The 19220-nt window shown below is 39.1% G+C and overlaps 2 protein-coding genes across 13 annotated transcripts; one reads left to right on the forward strand and one right to left on the reverse strand.

Annotated features, from left to right (window-relative positions):
• Nucleotides 1-222: 222 nt before the first annotated feature.
• On the forward strand, nucleotides 223-4970 carry LOC140765009 (inositol polyphosphate multikinase IPK2-like). Of its 12 annotated transcripts, XR_012105193.1 has the most exons (3): nucleotides 223-1204; nucleotides 4130-4211; nucleotides 4356-4970. XR_012105193.1 is itself a non-coding variant. In XM_073104578.1 (2 exons), exon 1 carries the CDS (start codon nucleotides 308-310, stop codon nucleotides 1184-1186), a length of 879 nt encoding a protein of 292 aa, XP_072960679.1. In that variant the 5' UTR covers nucleotides 223-307; the 3' UTR covers nucleotides 1187-1204; nucleotides 4130-4970. The 12 variants fall into 12 exon arrangements, 7 of the variants coding, with proteins under 7 accessions (XP_072960679.1, XP_072960350.1, XP_072960518.1 ...); XM_073104578.1 differs by having other exon boundaries at nucleotides 4130-4970; XM_073104249.1 differs by lacking the exons at nucleotides 4130-4211; nucleotides 4356-4970 and adding an exon at nucleotides 2791-4003.
• Nucleotides 4832-10403, reverse strand: LOC140764810 (respiratory burst oxidase homolog protein C-like). Its single transcript, XM_073103631.1, has 11 exons — nucleotides 9627-10403; nucleotides 9357-9516; nucleotides 9221-9269; nucleotides 9007-9120; nucleotides 8485-8916; nucleotides 7937-8323; nucleotides 7596-7807; nucleotides 7383-7485; nucleotides 7193-7275; nucleotides 6088-6614; nucleotides 4832-5437 (listed from the first exon to the last, which is right to left on the reverse strand). Exons 1-11 carry the CDS (start codon nucleotides 10162-10164, stop codon nucleotides 5328-5330), a joined length of 2715 nt encoding a protein of 904 aa, XP_072959732.1. The 5' UTR covers nucleotides 10165-10403; the 3' UTR covers nucleotides 4832-5327.
• Nucleotides 10404-19220: the final 8817 nt, after the last annotated feature.

A 19220-nucleotide genomic window follows, 5' to 3' on the forward strand; every position in this document is an offset into this window, starting at 1 on the left:
ATTCAAACTTAGTTCGAGCTTGATAAACGGTTCATACTTAATTATTTGGCTTGGACTCGAAATTTGAGATCGAGGCCAAAATAGAATCAAAATGAAATTATAAAATTCAAACTCAATCCATTAATTTAGGCTCAAGGACGCATATCGGTTCGGATCCAAGGGTAGATTGGGCAGCCCGAGTCCGATAATAGTCGTGTTTGGGCCCTACCCTTGTTAACGGATTCTCATATCGAAAAAGAAGTTCCTCGATCACTGGCCTCCTCAAACCCTCCTCTGCCTAGCGTTAGGCCTCACCCATTTCGCGGCGATGCTCCGACCGCCGGAGCACCAGGTAGCGGGGCATTACGTTAGCGAGGGAAATCTTGGCCCACTTATCGACGGGTCGGGTCTCTTCTACAAGCCCCTCCAATCAAACTCCCGCGGGGAGAACGAGCTCGCCTTCTACTCCTCCTTCTTTTCCCACCCCGGCGTGCCCCACCGTATCCGCTCGTCCTTCTTCCCCTCCTTTCACGGCACTCAACTCCTCCCCCATTCCGCTGCCCCCTCCGACCTCCACCCCCACCTCGTCCTTGAAGACCTCGTCGCCGATTTCAAGTCCCCCTCCATTATCGACGTCAAGATCGGATCCCGCACTTGGTACCCTCAAGCTGATGATGACTACCTCCGCAAGTGCCTCGATAAGGATCGCGAATCGACCAGCCTCACCCTCGGGTTTCGGGTCTCCGGCGTCCAGATCAGCGGACCAGGATCTGTCATCTGGAAGCCCGAACGGGACGAGATCAAGCGGTTCACGACGACGGACGTGAGGCGGGCTCTGCGGCGGTTCGTGTCGACGAACAATTCGGGTTCGGTCCCGAGTCCAGATTGCGCGCTGGCGACGGAGGTGTATGGTGGATCGGAGGGGGTCCTGGCCCAGTTGATGGAGCTGAAGGCGTGGTTCGAGGACCAGACGTTGTTCCACTTCTACTCGTCGTCGGTGTTGGTGGTGTACGAGAAGAGGGCGGATGGGGTCAAAGCGAGGGTTAAGATGGTAGACTTCGCGCATGTGTTGGAAGGGGATGGGGTCATCGATCATAACTTCTTGGGTGGGTTGTGCTCTCTGATCAAGTTCGTGTCGGAGATTTTGACTGATCCGGAGGAGTCGAAGGCGACGACCCCATCGCCGCAGGTGGAGGATGGGCCTTGAGAGGAACTCCAAATAAAGGTGACATTTTTAACTCCAATTTCGTTTGATTATTGAGCGTTTCACAATCTTAGTTCCTATTTAATTGGAATATATGTATGCATTTTGTTTGAACATTAGTATTCTCCATGTTGAGTTTTAGTGCTTGTTAAAAGACGTAAACTCTCCAATGGATTGTTATAACTAATTGAATTTTTATTGTTGAGTATGCAAATTTTATATATAAGTCAATTTTTCTATACCTGCGACGTTTATGAAGGAGATGAGATTAATGCCTCTAGTCCAGTATCTTTTGTATACCTCTAAGTAACAAAATTAACACCTTAACCTATATTTGTTCTGCTTGTGTCCTCAAATATCTTAGCATTTTCCTCCCATTTATGATAAAAAATTCATAATCAGCTATAGATTGAAAAATATAGATTTGAGAAATTCAGTACTTATACTCTATAGAGATTTGCATTGCCTGCAACTCCTAGCGGTGGACTATTAACTTAGATTGGAACAAGAATCTAGTCAGTGCTGAGGCATCTAATCACAAAAATGATGTAGGTAATGAACTTTTTAAGGAAGCATCTTGTGCACACTTATCTCGGGGTATAGATTCCCTGTTCCCATGCATTGTTTATTTGACTTGGCTTCCAAATGACTGAACCACCACTCTGATTTTTTTGAGTGACAAAGCAAATGTCACTTGAGCTTTGGTTTGGTTTGTAAGCAAATGACATAGCTCTCTTATATTAATCCTGAAGGAAGAAATTTCTAGGATCAAAAGGAACATATCAGTGATCTAAGAATTCATCTGCAGTCTCCTTGTTTTCCTATTTCCTTAATAGTGGTGGCAGTGGAGAATTGCATTGCCTGCAACTCCTAGCAGTGGAGTATGAACCTGGAATGGAACAAGAATCTTGTCGGTGCTGAGGCATCTAATCTCAAAAGTGATGTAGGTAGTGAACTTTTCAAGGAAGCATCTTGTGCAAACTTATCATGGTTGCATAGATTCCCTGTTCTAGTGCATTGTTTATTTGACTTGGTTTCCATATGAGTGACAAACAGTCTGGAATTTTCAAGTGATAAAGCAAATGTCAGTTGAACCTTGGCTTTATTTGTTAAGCAAATGACATGGATCTCTTATGCTAAACTGTAAGGAAGCAATTTCTAGGATCAAAAAGAACACGTCAGTGATCTAAGAATTCAGCTGCAGACTCCTTGTTTTTCTAGTGGAGAATTTTTCTTGTTGATATAGATCCCTAAATCTGTTTCAGCATTGGTTATCGGATCTTGGTTGTTCACCATTTTAAATGAATTGAATACAATTTTCTCCAAGACTTTGTTTTAGACATGTTCCTATTGAGCTCAACATTATCTGGTGTTGCACTAACTGTAGCTTTAGACTCGATCTTCTCTTGGTTTTGCCTGCCTACATTCATGCTGCATGGACAACTGATGCTAAGTTGTATAATCCTTTTGAATTTGTTGAAAAGAAACTCCTTTTTCCCGGACATGAATACTATTCCTGCTGCCTGATTATTTAATATTTGCTATTTTTATCGGTTGGTTGGACAAAATTATGTTTGCTATGACAGATCTAATTATCATAGTGATAGATGGACCTACATGGTGGTTTATATGGAAAAGTAATCTATGCCAATAAGTTAATGTTCAGATCTCAACCATCTGATGGTAGCGGATTCTTGTTTGAATAAAAAGAATTGTTCAAGGACTTTGTGCTGTTTTTCTTCAATTCAAGCTTGATATCAATGATATGGATGTAGAGAAGAAATGGCATGGTGTCTTTGGAGTTGTCTGGTTCCTCAGAAGGTAGAGGTATGTAAAATGTATTTTACTTCAGAATACCTGTAATTGCAGTAGAATGAGTCTGATGTGCCTGGATCATCCTTAGTTTCTTGAAGTCCCTAAAATATTAATTCCGCTATTGATGATATGTATCTGGTTTCAGACTTAAGTAAACATAGGTGATAAGTTTGTTCTAGTCATATACAGCAGCATTCTTTATGAATCTATTTACAGCAGCAGCCTTGTAACACTATTTAATTGTTAGGACATCCCCTATGGTGAATATGTTCTGGTCTTTTGCCCATCCAGTATAATTCAAATCCACTTCTTTGGCCTATTGAAGTGAAGTGAACTGCAGCATAAGCAGAGCAACTCCTGACCTGGTCAGGCTTTTGGGCTAGGCCTAACCATCTGGGTTGGGCCTGAGTTCAGGGGTGTCAGGCCAGACTTAAACCTTGGCTGGACTCTGCCAAGCCTGGATACACCCTCATTAGTAAACAACTCTTGCTGCTTATAAGCTAAGAAGTATTATTGTAGGATTTTACATAAAACCATACCTTCCTTAGTTGACTTTTTATGTTTGCCTCTAATCTCTTGCAGAAGCTAATAGGAAGGTGAAAGATTTTGAATCAGTTGCATGGAAAGATTGGCATTTAAAGTGGCAGGTTTATACTGTTTTTATAGAGCAATATAGGTGCTCTGGCATTGCAGCCACTAAGAGTGAAAAGATATACTACCCGTTTAGTCGGCGTGCTCTATGTGATCAATCTGATTGAAAGCTATACACAGTTGTTCAAACACGAAGACTAGATTGGATAACTTTTCTTGGATAGACTTGAAGCATAGGCATAGTTTACTATATTATGTGAGATTAGAGTACCTTAGTGACTGATTCTGGTGAAAGAGCACTTGTGGTTCGATCACTCCCTACCTAAGATGCTTGCTTTTTAACTGGTGCTTTATTCCTAACGCATTTTGATTGTTATACAATAGCAGTAATGGCCCACCTGATTGTTGGTTTTATGACCTTGAATTTTATTATTATTATTATTATTATTATTTGTTCTAATGGTGATTGATTGGTTTGCAAGTTGGGTTGATGTTTAGGTGACATTGTTAGGTTCACTATCCTTTTCTTCCCCGCTGCAGGGCTGATATGTCATATGCTAACAGAAACGCTTTCTAGATTCACAAGCGATCAGGACGGCGTATTAAATATTCAATTATAGTCGTAAGTCTATGTCTTCACTCCAAATCCAATCAATTTTCAATAGAGACCTCTCTTTTTCCGATTACATAGTGGGTATAGTACGCACTTTGTCTTTCTGATTACATAGTGAATAGTATGCATCTGTGATGCTTAATTTCTTTGCAGGATGATGCCTTTGTGTCTTTGTAAAAGTATCTTTCAAAATGTTATAGATTAATGACTAGGATTTACTAGAGAAGAAAAATATAATCTAGCAAACATCCATCATCTATACGTTACACTCTTTATCTTTGTCATTTGGGGATCGTAGACATCAACAATATGACTAGTACGAAAACTGCATGAACAAGTTGGTATATATTGCTTATTACTACAGTACCATGCGACTACTAATCAAACTTGGAGTCATGCCCTTCTCTGAACCTTTTTTTTAATTTTCTTTTGTGTAAATTCTCTGCATTTTGACTTCGGTATTATGAGAAGTAGAATAATTACCATCTGTCCACTAACATATCTATGTAGAGAAACTATACCATGCATATACATCATTATTACATAGATAAAATAATTAGCATTTGTCCACTAACATATCTATGCAGAGAAACTATACCATGCATATACATCATTATTACATAGGGAACTATAGACAGCCTTGCAGCCATGTACATTTATTCATAATGGAGGAGATACAGTGTACTTCTATCTCTATTGCTATCTCACACACGAATCACCATCACTAATAGTTTAGAAAAAATAAGGACAAAAAAAAAATCAAAGAAACATACATAAGAAACACTTATCCTGGCGTGGCTAGTAACATACTCCAAAATCCTATGTTAGCCTTTGACTTTTGAGGTAGTGATGGACTAGTAATACTACTATTTCTCTTAACCACCCCTTGAATGATCAAAAGTTCTTTGCCTTGACCAAATGAACGCGTTTGTTCTGGACGTTCAAGACAAGGAAGTCTTCTAGGGTAGTTGGCTCAAGTAGCTCGTAAGCAATATTGATGATTTGGTAACTATATTTCTATGGCATCACACACCAATTAATTACCTTAAGATCAACTAGGGGAAGGTGATAGATGTACAAAGTGAAGGGGAGATACGCTATTGGCGATGTAAATTGGCTTTGGAGTTAGAAATTCTCCTTGTGGAATTCGAACTTGGTGGATGTCTTCCGCGAGAAATCAAGGGAAAGTTGGCGCAGCTCCTTCGTCGGATGTGGAGCTCCACAGTAGAATACGCCTGCAGTCAGGACAAATGTAGGGGTTAATTAAGGATGACGTTCCAAAAATATTAATGACCATATATATGTATATATAGTAGTTGATGACTAGATGCAATATTTCCAAGTCTACTGCGTAATGTATCAGGCAAATGGGTTGTATCTATCAACTCTTAAACTATAGTGCAGCATATCAATGTGATATTATTTTCATGATTGGAAGTCGGTTATCTCCCAAAAACAAAAGGATAGCTAAAAAGTCACAAGGGTTGGAGACCATTTCTTCACGTCTAATTTGGTTAGAAGATAAAGCACGTCATTCTGGTCGATACCAACTATTGTTTAAATGGAACCACAGAACTTTTGACAGCGTTACAGCTGCGTAAAGCGATAATTTATAGTAGACTTATTCTTTTTTTGAAACACGTAACTAGTCAAAATTTCAAAGATAGTGATATGCTAAATGACAATTATGTCGATATAGTGGCTACCAATTGAACGAATCTAGAGATATTTTTCTACACTCAATTAATGCTCCTTTTGTAGATTAATTCTAAACTTAGACCCAAATCACCCTTGTGGTTATACGAGGTCTGATAATAAAATTAATTTTAGAAAATATTATTTTGGAGCAGAGTAGGTGAGATGAAGTATGAATGAGTACACGTACCGATACGTTGGTCGCGGTGGTTGAGGGCGATGCGCTTGAAGACGTTGCGCCAATTCGGTCGGGCGAAGTGGGTCTTGACCCGCGTGCCGGAGACCACGTCGACCCCGTGCTTGGCGTGGTTGAGAGATTGCAGCATGGCAATTAGTGCGGATCGAGCGTCGCCTTCCTCGTAGACGCTGGTGCAGTAATTGTGGAGCTCGATCACGCCCTTCTTATCCGTCTCCGCCACCTCGTTCATCACCCCACGGAACCACTCGAAGTTGCCCTGCTCACGTGTCATCCAGTAGAAGTAGGCACGTCGAGTCCTGAACGACGAGCTACTCTTGCTGCTGCTAGCATTACCGGCGTTGGTTTCGGACTCGATGTCGAATTGGGATTCGAGCTGCTTGATGTTGTTCATGATGTCCTTGAGGATGGAGATGAACGGGGTGGCTCCGATGCCGAGACCGACGAGGAGGACCACGTCGTATTTCTTGTAGTCCTGCGCTGGGGCGCCGTAGGGCCCATCGATTAGGACACGTGGGAAGCTGCATCACACGAGAATTGTGTCCAAGTTATATGATGAAATTAATACAGTTGCCTAGTTAATTAACTAATTAATTTTCTACTCAAAAATAAATAAATAAATAAATAAATAAATAGTCGATTGTGGATAACAATACGGACATATCTTCTAGTTAACATGATCGAGTAGCATTGAGTAGAGTGCAGATCACACGGAAAGAGGAATCCATGTCCAAACAAAAGAACTTTTATCAAGTGGTTGGATTGAAGTAAAGAAATTGTTTAATCAGGAAAGGAAAATATAGAACGATGGATCGCATTGAATTGGAAGGAAACAAAAGAATGGGGCAATTTCGTCTGGATCTAATTATTTTGTCAGAGAGGTGGCCATCATGTTTGACATATGCGCCCGTATCCCCTCGCTTGGAATCGGTTTCGAAAAACAACACGGGCTTTCTCTGACAGCAATAAGGGCAATTTAGGAATTGGAAAGTGAAATTTTTTGTTGAATTCTCAAACTAACCCATCACAAATGATAGAGATCTTCTCGTAAAGAATATCCGACAGCTAATAGTAGAGAGATATATATTCGCCAACTTACTTTGGGCTCGAACTGTTGTTGTCTTCCTGATCATAATCGGCTCGCAGAAGCCCGCTCTTTCCCGCGGTTGAAGGCTGGCACACCTAATCACAACCAAATCCGGAATTATATTTGTTTGTCAGGGATGATTAGACTTACGAACTATGTGCTAAGTAATCATTCAAGAATAGAAGACTAGTTAATTTACTACCTTGGAGAAGACTAATTTGAGCTGTCGGGTCCAGTCGCCCACTGTGCGGATGTGAACGCTTACGTAGTCGTCCTGTGGAGCCGATGTGATGGAGAAAGGATGCCTGTAATTTGTCGAAATATAAAGGAAACAGCCATTTGTACTTAAGATAAGCTCGACGTCCATTGAAAACAAAAAATCAAACTTTGTTAGTAATTTATTAAGCTTAATTACCACTGGAAGGGAGAAACGGCAGCGCAGTTGACAAAGATGTATTGTCCACTCCGGTACTTGAATCCCTGCGGCTTTGAAACGTGCAGGGATAACACGTTTCCAGGATAGACGGCGACCTTTAATATCTTAACCGGACGCACGGTCGACCTCAAAGCCCTCAGCAGCCGTTCACTCGCGTATAGGATCACCGGAATAGCTAGATACATCCAAGTCTGGCAGCAAAAAAAAAAAAAAAAAAAAAAAGAAAAGAAAAAGACTAATTAGTTAGTACTTTTTCAATTAAGCATACTTATTTATTTATTAAATGATAAAATCAAATTGTATGTAGTTGGCGTACGTACCGATTTCTTGTACCACGTATGGGTGAGATAGAGGAAGTTGCCGTGGATGACGAGGAGGATGTAGACGATGACGAAGAGGTGGTGAGAGTACCAGAAGGCGTTGAACCCAGTGAGGCGGTTTAGGGGTTTGGGAAGATTGAGCCGGCCTCTCCTGAACCAAGGGGTGGCTAATGTGAACGCAATGGCCATGAGCACCACCATAACGACCCCGGTCCAACCCTCCGTGCCTTTGACGAACCACCAGTAGTTGTTGGGTCGGGTGTGCCCAAAGAAAGGCTCCATAGGCACGTAGGCTTGGTCGCTCGCGTGCAAAAGTCGTGGAAAGTCGCAGGTCAAGTGAGAGATAGCATGCAGCCCAACTCCGATGGCAATGCCTACCGCAATCACCTACACAAACCACAATTTCGTTAAATAGGAACGGTAACCACTGCTGACCTTTGCTGAATTATGACATTTAATTATTGATATCTGTTCGGATAATTAAACTAAAGGAAACTGGGCATATTTATTGAGAGAATTGGTCAAACAATAAATGGAGTACTACCAACCTTGTGGAAGTTGAGATTGTCGTCGAAGGGAACCATGTGGCCGAGTTTGGTCTTGTTTCGGATCCAGGTGATGGTGTTGCGACACACGGGTAAGAGGATGAGGGCCATGTTGAACTTGAGGGTCTCGGCTCCGCCCTTGGCGACGCAGACGCAGTAGCCCATGACGTGGTACACCGCGCGCCTCCTGTACTGGATGAACTTGAAGGTGAAGAGGGCGGCGCAGATGCTGAGCCATAAGGCCATCACCCACACCCTCTTCCAGTGGTCCTCGAGGAAGTACTTGGCTTGTTGGTACCACCGTTTGATCGGGTTGGGCTCCAAGGTTGGCCGTAGGTTCTGGCTCAGCATCTGGCTCAGGTTCCTGCTGTTCGTCGTCCCGATTCGAGCCGACTGGTTCGGAGCTTGAATCAGAAGCATCTCCAAGTTGTATATCTGAAACAATTAGGATGTAAGCCAAACATTTATATTACCAAAATTGCAGGTAAGAATTGAGAAAATTGATGGTATTATAAATTAATTTACCTCGATGTAGCCGAGGCCATTGGGGTCTAATTCTTCCATGATGAGGCGGGCGTACTCTTCTGCTTGCTCCTGGATATTGGACAGCTTGTTGGCAGAGGCACTCATGGAGATAATCTGGGTTCGTTAATTAAACATTAAATCGTGTTAGTCAACTTAAAATTGACGAGCTCGTGAAGCAAACATTTGCAAAATTAGTGCGAATTAATTATTATACCTCTTTCACCTCTTCTTCGGTTACTCTCCCATCAGCGTTCTTGTCCACCCTGTATGATTACTATAATTATCAGCAACTCAGTAATCTAAAAGAGAGAGAAAAACAAAAAATAGGAATCCCAGAGAAATAATTTTACATGTCGAAGAAGGTCTGAAGCCTGCAGTCAAAGCTCTGATCAGATATCTGATCCCAGAACTCCCTCAGCTCCTCCTTGGTGATTGAGTCGGAGGTTATATTTCTCCTCCTCGCCAACGCATCAAACAGCTCGCCTGCGAACTCGTTCGATCCCTTCATCCCTGCCCAAATTTCGCACAAAATTAGACGAAAATCTCAACACAGTCGCTCATTCAATTTCGAGAAATTAATTAGATACCAAAATTTAAGATCGGCGTCGGCGATCACTCACCTATGCACTGGGCGAATCGGGAGCGATTGAGAGCCCCATCGACAGCGAGCTCGTCGAACCGCTTCTCGACCGCCGGCCACCCTGCGGCGCCGTCAGTCTTGCTGATGAACTTGAGTCCCTTGAGGGCGTGCGCGGCCCCCGACTTTGACCGATCAATCAGGCCAGAACGCTTGGAGAAGGAGGCGAGGCGGCGGAGCTCCTGCGAGACCTGCCGGATCCGTGTCGACGCGCTGCGGAGAAGCGAAGCCGATCGTTTCTCCAGCGTCCGGGCGAGGAGGAGCACCTCGGGGTCCTCCTCCCCCCCGGGCTTCACGCTGTGGACAGCAACGGAGTCATCGCGCACGTCTAGGGTGATCTCCACGTAGGCCTCGTCGTCGTCCGTCGCCGCCGCGGACGGCGACGCGCTAGCGGACGACATGTTGAACCGGGCGCTCTTCCTCCCGCCGCGCTTCGCAAGGGGCCCGCTGTTGGGGATGCGGTCACCGTCGGAGCTTTCCACTTCCGCGATATCGGCTTGCTCGATACTCTCGGCCTTCATCTCTCGTCAACTAAGTCTCCTCTCTCTCTCTCTCTCTCTCTCTCTCTCTCTCTCTCTCTCTCGTTCTCTACTTTATTTCTCTCTTTCTCCTCTTTATCTCTTGTTTCGCGATTCGTGTGTCTTGAATTTGGACGATGAGGTCGTTGGTTATGGTGTCTTATATTTATATAGGCGGGGGAATTAAGTAGTTATTAGGGACTAGTGTTCGTTCTTTGTGGTGACAAAAAGCCAAAGAAGAGAGGAGGAAAGGGAGGGGAGTAGGTGCCGTAGAGGAGGAAGGAGGGGGGGTCTGGGTGGAGAGCAGATGAAATGAGATGGACAACTTTGACCGAGAGATCGAGAAGGAATGAATTTTTTGGAGTGGGTGTGAACCAGCCAGCCGTGAGCGTGTTCCTACTTCCTGACCCGGATGAGATTTGAATGAGATAAAATGCTCGGCTCGGCTCGGCTCGGCTCGGCGGTAACCGGCACCCACAAGTAATGGTAACGGTAACGGTAACGGTAAAGAATACACCAACTAGCTAGTAGCAGCGCGTTTGCTTACTTATTTATGCAAAAACACCCTTAATGTTCTCAATAAACATAAAACATGCGTGCTTCTCGTGGGGAAGATTAATTATTTACTGTACTATTTGTTTTGGATGACAGCAAAGCGTCTCCATTCATTCTATGCGTCAAAAAGAGGGAATAGACGGGAAAAGCACATATAGTTCCCACGTAAGCTTTCTATGGAAACATCCAAACCGTGTAAAAAGTTTTAATTTCATCCTTACAAACCCCATTACCCACATAAGGCATCATATATAACGACATTTTCTTTTCTTTTCTTTTTTTTTTCTTTTTATGAGTAAAAGTCTTTTAGCCACCGTTGAATGGTTTGTGCAAAGAGGGGGCAGACAGAGCGGCGGCTCATCAACGCAAGTTCTCTACTTATTACACGAGTAAATACTATGACATACAAAAATAAGATATCAAGCCCTAGGATGCTAGCAAAGTACATTATGAACAAATTGTTAGCTCTTGTAGATACCGAGATATAAATGACTTAAGATTAACTTGTGGCTCTATCGTGATTCGATAATTATAGGTACACAACTCTTTGATCTATAAAGACTAAAAAATAATCTCCAATCAACAAAACGATGACATACTACTATAAAAGAATAGACTAATCGATGAGTCAAAAATAAAAGATCTCACACCATCAATTGTTGCTGCCAAGAGAGGGATAGCTACACTCAACGGTGATGAGGGAGCATTCATAGACAATGACAAGACGGCTAGTTGGGAAAATTCTTGACGGGCGGACAATAGCAAGAAGGGAGGCAACAAACAATGACGGCTGGCAATGTGCTTCAATAGCAAAAAAAAAGAAGAAAAACACAGAAAGAGAACGATGGAAAGTGGAGGAGGGAAGTATGAGAGTGGACTATGGTGAGAGAGAAAGGGTTGCAGTTGCCAAGAAGAGAGAGGTCGACCATGGTGAGTAGGGAGACGCTAACAGCTAGGGAGGAGCGACAATGACGAGATAGAAAACAAACGATGACGATAAAAAAGGAGTTGCAGCTATCTAACAAGGAGAGCTCAGTGATGTTGAGAATAAGAATGATGACAATAAGAGGTGAAACAATGATGATGAGAAAGAGGACACCGCTGACAAGAGCGAGACAAATGAGCTGATAATGAAAAGAGGAAAGAAAGAGGAGAAGAGAGAGAAGTTTAGAAAGAAGAGATTAAGGAAAAGGGGCGAGAAATAAGCAAAAGAAGGTTTCGCACATTTCTAGTTTAGGGAAAAGGGAAAAGGTTTCGCACCGACAATAGAAGTAAGAAAAAATTATCTGAGATAGAGGAAAAGAGACCTATACTAAACTCTAACAAAGCTACGACCGACGCAGAGGAATACCAAATCGACACATTTCTAGTTTCAGATAATGACTTCTAGCAAGATGTCAACCATACTATTCAACATTTTCTTTCTTTTTTTCCAAGTTTCTATGCAAATTAAGGTGGAAGAAAGTTTGCATAACGCGTAGAGAAATACATAGGTGCTCTCAATCATCTTTTATATTATTATTTTCAATATAATATTATAATTTTGCATGCTAGTTAATCAAGATTAGGAGTTTTCCTTGTGAGCTATCAGAGTAAAAGAGACAGAAATCAAAAGGTAGGTGAAGAACTAGTTTAAATCTTTTGGAATTAGGCAATGTGGAAAAATAAACTAGACTCCAGTTGCGAAGCTTCTATTAATAAAATAACTGAGAACTCACAATTAAGCGAAAGTCAAAGACTATTAGCCTCAAAGTCAAATGATAGGAACATACTTAATCTAAATCCGAACCAGGTTTTTGCACGACCACGGACCAAACGCCTACCTTGTTTTGAGAAGTCCAACTGTCTTTTTTTTTCTTCTTTTTTCTTCTTTTTTTAAGAAGTCCAACAAATTTTTTTTAAAAAATTGTTGAGCTTAAAGACTAGACGTGAATTAAATAAAAATAATAAGTAACTTAGCTTAGACTTTAAGTCATACTGAGCTATCGTATTGCTGAGCTACTTCTTCAGAGAAGTTTATTTAGAGTTGAAGTCGATCTCATGACCTCCTGGTTATAAATCCAAATAAATTTTTTTTAGAGTAGTCTAAGTCGAATTTAGTCACCGCACACCTGATCATCTGCAGCTCTGGTTGGAGGAATTCCATGCATAATTGATGAAATATTAGCCGCTCAATTGAAAATCAGTTGACATGTAACTTTTTCTAGTGTAAATAATCTATAACAAAGAATAAAGAACGTCTAACTTTATTCTTCACAGAAGTTTATAAAATTTTAAATTAAGGAAGTTATTACTTCATAAATGATTGGCCGCTTAATAGTTAGGAACAATACCCTAGGAGCCTATTAGCGAGGAATAATATATATATATACATAAGATATTGGTGGATGTACGTGAGCATGACATTTGCGCAATGTAAATATTGAAAACATATTGGCGAGTGGACATATATATATATATATATATATATATATATATATTGAATATGGGATAATTCTAAGCACTTAAGATCATTTTCAAATCATTGTCCATTTTCATATACACTATAAAATTTAGACAGTGTATTGAAAATGAGTCTGGTAGTTTAGGGGGGTTTAACCATCTAAGTGAAATTATCTCTATTAAATATTTAGAACACTTTCCTCCAAAGAGATGAAAACTAAAGTTAAATTTAAATATAATTAAGATCATAAGGAAATCATTTAAATGTACTCCTTGAATTATTGATGATAAGCATATGCTAATCTATTTATTTATTTTTTGACAAAAAGCGTATTGGCAAGATTTCAACTAGAAAATTACGAGCCTAATATATAAAAGAATATTGTATTAATGTGAGTAAGTTAAACAAGACTAGGGCTGTCAAAATAATCGAGCCAGCTCGAGCTCGAGCTCGGCTCTAAAATAAGCTAAGTCGAGCTTAATCATTAAAGCTAGGCTTGAAATTAAATTCAAGCCAAGCTTGATCCCGAGCCGGCTCGATAAGGCTTGAATATATATATATAATATGAGTAATATCAAACTAATATGAACTATCATATCAAAACCCTTTCATCCATTAGAATTTTAGCTATTATTTTCTGATAGAATTATTTTTATTGTTTGTAATATATATTTTAGTTGCTTGTAGTTTTTTGACACAATTATCTTTGTTACTTGTAATTTATATTTTAGTTACTTGTAGTTTTCTAACCCGTTTATCTTTATTGCTTGTAATTTATATTTGGTAATATTTATATCTTTATAGTTGAATTAGGTTTTATTTCAAGCTTATTCAAGCCTAAATTAATTCAAGCTTGCTGAGGCTCAAAAATGGTTTAAAATTGATAAGACTTGAAATTGCTAATTGAGCAGCTCGTTTAAGTTCGAAATTGGCTCGAATCGAAAGTATTTCAATTCAAGCTTGATCACAAAGACAGGCTCAAAATTAATTTTAATCCAAGCTTGATTAGAGCCAGGCTCGATCAAGCTCGGCTTGTTTACACCCCTAAACAAGACTTACAACTTGGTGAAGATAGACAGCACAACATATTATAAGATTAGAGAGTGAAGATAAATAAAAGTAAATACAAACATGCCACAACACTAGGCTTCCAATGGCTTTGTCAAGATCCTTGAAAATTAGGGCAGTTCATGAAACGCATCATTAAAAAATAACCTATAATAAACAATATTCAACAGAGACTGCTGTAATAAAGGTAGCAACAATGAAAAGCAGAATGACAACAATCGAGGCAAGATGAATGAGACGACATAGCCAGCAGCGACATAAAGGCAAATGAGCGAAGGCAGAGATGCTGTGTGATCCACTGGAGATGAGGAAGACGAGGAGAAGGATGAGAATGGAGAGCCTAGGAGCGCAAATGGGAGTCGATGGAGCAAAAGAGATAGGCCGGACAGTAAGAAGGGAGAGGAGGAGGAAAGGGGAAAGGTGAGAACAATAATAAGAAAGGAAAGAAAGTTCTCACAAACAAAGAAAAAAGAGTTGAGAAAATAGAAAGCAGAACAAAGAAAGTAGTCAAAAGAAAAGAGGGAAAAGGGAGCGGATTCTAGAAGGAGAGAATGAAAGTAACTAAATCCTAGTAAAACTAAGGCCGACAGCCTTAAGGGCAGTAATAAAATAGCATTTGCTACCTCAAGAGTTAAAAAATAAATAAAATTTATACTTAATAAGTCAGGATAGCACCGATGTCATCCATCCATCACAAATCTAACCTACATCAATTGAAGGTGGCGTGCGAAATTCAAATGCTATAGAAATTGGAATCTCTCTCTCTCTCTCTTTTTCTCTTTCTCTTTCTCTTTCCATCTCTTGAAAGGGCATCATACATAATAATTAGGTAGCTAACATATAGATATATATATATATATATATAAAATACATGTACACATGTATAAGGAACTTAAGATTAATTTAATTAGCAAAGTTGATGTAAATTAATATGATATACGTAATTATCACACACATATAGTTGGAAAACGATCGACGACGATATCGTTAATGGCCTCCTGTTTTTAGCTCACGGAGATCGAATTAAATGAATAATATTGATACCATGGGCGTCGAATTCATGTTCTCTTTTCTACATCCTCTCCAAGTTCTGGCTTCTTATCTAATAACTCTGCCTGGAAATTTATCCAATCCACAGCTAACAACACAAAAGAAAACGATGTCATGCCCACACGTACGTCCTTCTCCTAAACCAAATAGTCCACTCCTTTGCTAGCTAATCTACTTTCACAATGGAGACAAACCCCTTGATGTTCGCCTTTGCTACCTCATCTTTATCCTAAACTTATCGACCCCATCAAACTAATGGCAGTCATTACCATATAATGTATATATATATATATCCATTGCTTTTTGTCTCTAATCAGAAGAAGTTAACCATGATAATTAAAGAAATGCATGGAATCGTGTCATTCTTAATTGACTATATATATATATATGTGTGTGTGTGTGTGTGTGGCTTTTGTAATTTAATACATTTAGGCCTTTTTTCATTTAGTATATAAAATTGAGTGCATATATTTTATTATCATAAGGTGCACACACTAGAATTTATTATTATATATATATATATATATATATATATATATAGCATAAAGAATTGTTATTCTAAATTAAAAAATAATTAAATACTTAGGAAACGAATCTACAGCTAGATATCAATACAAAAATATGAAAATCTTAGTACATAGAGTTTTATTGTAGAAAAATCCCCAAAGCTAGCCTATCAAGGGTACAATCAATTACTAATATCAATGTAGAAATTATATATTGGGTTTATGCAGACTTATCCAATATTAATAAGTTCTTTCTCGTTCGAGCCTATGTTACCTGATTTGATTTCTTACTTTAATAACCTTCTAGATTAATGCTTCCATCTCAATGATTCTTAAAATAAAGCCCTTTAGGGTGTGAAATAGATAGAATGTGTAGAAAATAATTCAACACCTTTCCTTGAGGTTTCTTCATCTTCGTCTCTTTCGAAACTTTAAAGAGGAGAGCCAAATAATGCAAAAGAGATGTATTATAATTTCTCCAAATATACTACAAATGTTTGTAAAACATAGCAAAATATTTTCCAACCAAATCCTTTGGAACATATACTAATTTTCATCGCTACTAATTGTTCAATTATGTTCATCTATTTTTCATATCGATACATAAAATCTAGATATAACATAACGCATAATTTGTCAATTATATGGATATAAATAAAATATTTAGATGAATCATTTTCTTTTGTTATTTTAAATTGGTAGGCTTAAAACCGTGGGCTAGGAGGCTTGAGGCTCTTTAATTTATAGTCAAACATTATAGAAGGAGTTGTATATGTGTCTACCATGCAGCTTACGTGTATTATATGTGCAAGGTTTTAGTAATAAGAGTATAAGTTGGTTGGTGAGACTTCATTTTTTTTTTTTTTGGGTCATATGGAAGAGGAATAACCAACTCAACTCCTCTATCTAGCTAGATTACGACTTTGGGGTTTGTAATAAAGAAATTAAGAGATGTGATTGTGACGTAAGAAATGCTAACTAATTGGCAAGGTATGTAAAAAAAATGACTAGGATGTTGACCGCCAGGTGGATGACCGCGTGGTTCCTTCCACTTACAATAATCGTCAAAGTCAACCCGTGCAAGTTAGAACAAATCTCCTACATTAACCAAATCCTGCTCCTGGATTGAGATCCATCAACTGGATTCCTTCTAAGTTTGAAACTTGGTAGGTGAGGTGAACCGTGAATGAATGCAAGAGGTTTCACATTTAGATCTATCTATTGCCCACATGAGAGTTCAGCTGTTGTCTTTGTCTTCATCTTCTTTAATAATTTAGATCAATTGATGTGGATAAAGAAATACAAACTTACCTAACAAAATTATTGATAATGGTCATCTAAGCATGCATTAATTAGTAGAGATGACATATGGTATCATTGCCAGCAATCAGAGATTAGGTACGTATGATATACCTCCAATAATTGTTGCCAAAAGAGTGTGTTGTGTTGATATATGACAATAGATTACCACTTTCTAAGACAGCAACTGACTTATAAGACAATAATATTGTCTTAAGGTACCAATTATCTTTATAATTTGCTTTAGCACTTTATAATGTTTCATGCCACCAAAGGTGCAATATTGGATAGGTATGGCAACTTGAAGAGTGCTAGTTAGGGACCATATGTTATGTGTTAATTTCATGTTTGGAAGTGGAATGTAATCTGGGATCGATATCTAAAGATAACAATATCTTTGTCAATATCAACTACCACAAACTAAGTAAAGACTTTGGATTGTTATTAAAATATTAGCTAATAGAGCACGCATAATTAGGTCCTTTGTAGAGTATGGATAGTGTGCTCCTATGTCAGCTTAACGTAGATATCTCATCACTTAATTCCTTCAAATGAAATGCCTTAAATTACTATTATTATTAGTAGTAGTAGTAGTAAAACGGCTTGGGAATCATCATCATAGAAAGTTTATTGTTTTTCAATGCATGCATGGGAGTTTTTGAAAAAGACCTCTAACATTGAAATGCGAGAATGAAACCTGATAAAAATGCTGAAGTGATAAGAAATATTATGTTTGAATAGTACTCCTTTGATTAAATTGCCTTGAGACTTTTTACCAGCATAGAAATGCGAACCTTGGAACAATCAATGGCGAACAAAGGACATCGATCGGTCAAAAGGGTTAAATGCATTGCTCGAGAACAATCAATGATGTTTGGCGAGTTCACCCTTTGAAATGTATCATGCCACATCTGCAACTCATGAATCTTTTACCATCTCTATCTCCATCAAAGAAGTTCTAACCAACAACCCACTAATCCAGTGGACTGCTGCTTTAGTTTGCAAGAATTTTCTTTCTTTTTGTGTGACAGACGACTTGCATCTCCTCGTATTAAAAGTCTCCCTTTCTCATTGTTACTAAGTGAGGGATGAGGGCCGGTGAATTCGAGGTATGCTACAGAAAGGATGATGCAACGCATTAAGGCCGAAAGAAATGCTTTAATACACACATATTGTGTGTGAAAAGGCACTAAAGTTGACAATTTATTAGCTTTGTTTATGGCAAGAGATAGATACCAACCTATTTGTTTTGAGGGAGACCATAATATCTGATGTATCAAACCTGTTTTAAGAATAGAAAATTTCGGTGGTTAGATCTTGGCCCATCTAAAGGTGGAGGGAGAATAGTATGAGTAGTTGCAAAACTTAGTCAAAACAAAATAAAATTTAAGAGGTAAACTGATTTTAGTTTAAAAAATAAAAATAGAATGGGGTGAAATGTATTTAACTCTAAAATTGGAGATAGTTTTAATAAGATTTGAACTCTGGAATCTCATATTCGATTGTTATTAGAATTTTATCTTTTAAATTGTAGAAGTTGATTGAAACTACTTGAATCGAGGTTGGAAACGAATTATTTCAAGCAAATGTTTATTGTGTGGGGGCTGGTATCAGAAAGGACAAGGCCCGGCCCACTTCTTCTGTCTTGGGCCTAAGCGCAATTTAGATCTAGAAGAGCATTAATAATGTTAAGAGAGAGAGAGAGAGAGAGAGAGAGAGAGAGAGTTGCTCCTGTTCTTAAAACTATTCTAGCAAGCCTATGGAGTTTGAAATTTGAATTTGGCTTTAGTTGATATATATATATTTCGAAAGCTAGATAATGGATTGGATAAAGAGCCAACTATCCGTAGATACAGAGGCACTTATGCTCTACCAAATGTTTAGCTAATATAGTAAATTGTCTAGTCGAAGCTTCAAGTCATGTGCGTTGTCGAATAATCACTTCGAATCAAATGCCATCGTGATTTGCTCCAAGCCATCGGTAGCTCCTCCAAGCCAACCGCACTGTCGAGCCAAAACCACTAAACAATTTTCTCCACAATATTATTTGAAGTTAGAGTTAAACTCATAATCTCTTTGATCATAAGAAAGATATTTGGTTGGTAGCTTGAGTTAGAGAGTCTTTTTTTTTTTATCAT

The sequence above is a fragment of the Typha angustifolia genome, chromosome 1, assembly GCF_048772165.1.
Source record: "Typha angustifolia cultivar Huaian chromosome 1, ASM4877216v1, whole genome shotgun sequence".
In the NCBI taxonomy this organism is placed as follows: domain Eukaryota; kingdom Viridiplantae; phylum Streptophyta; class Magnoliopsida; order Poales; family Typhaceae; genus Typha; species Typha angustifolia.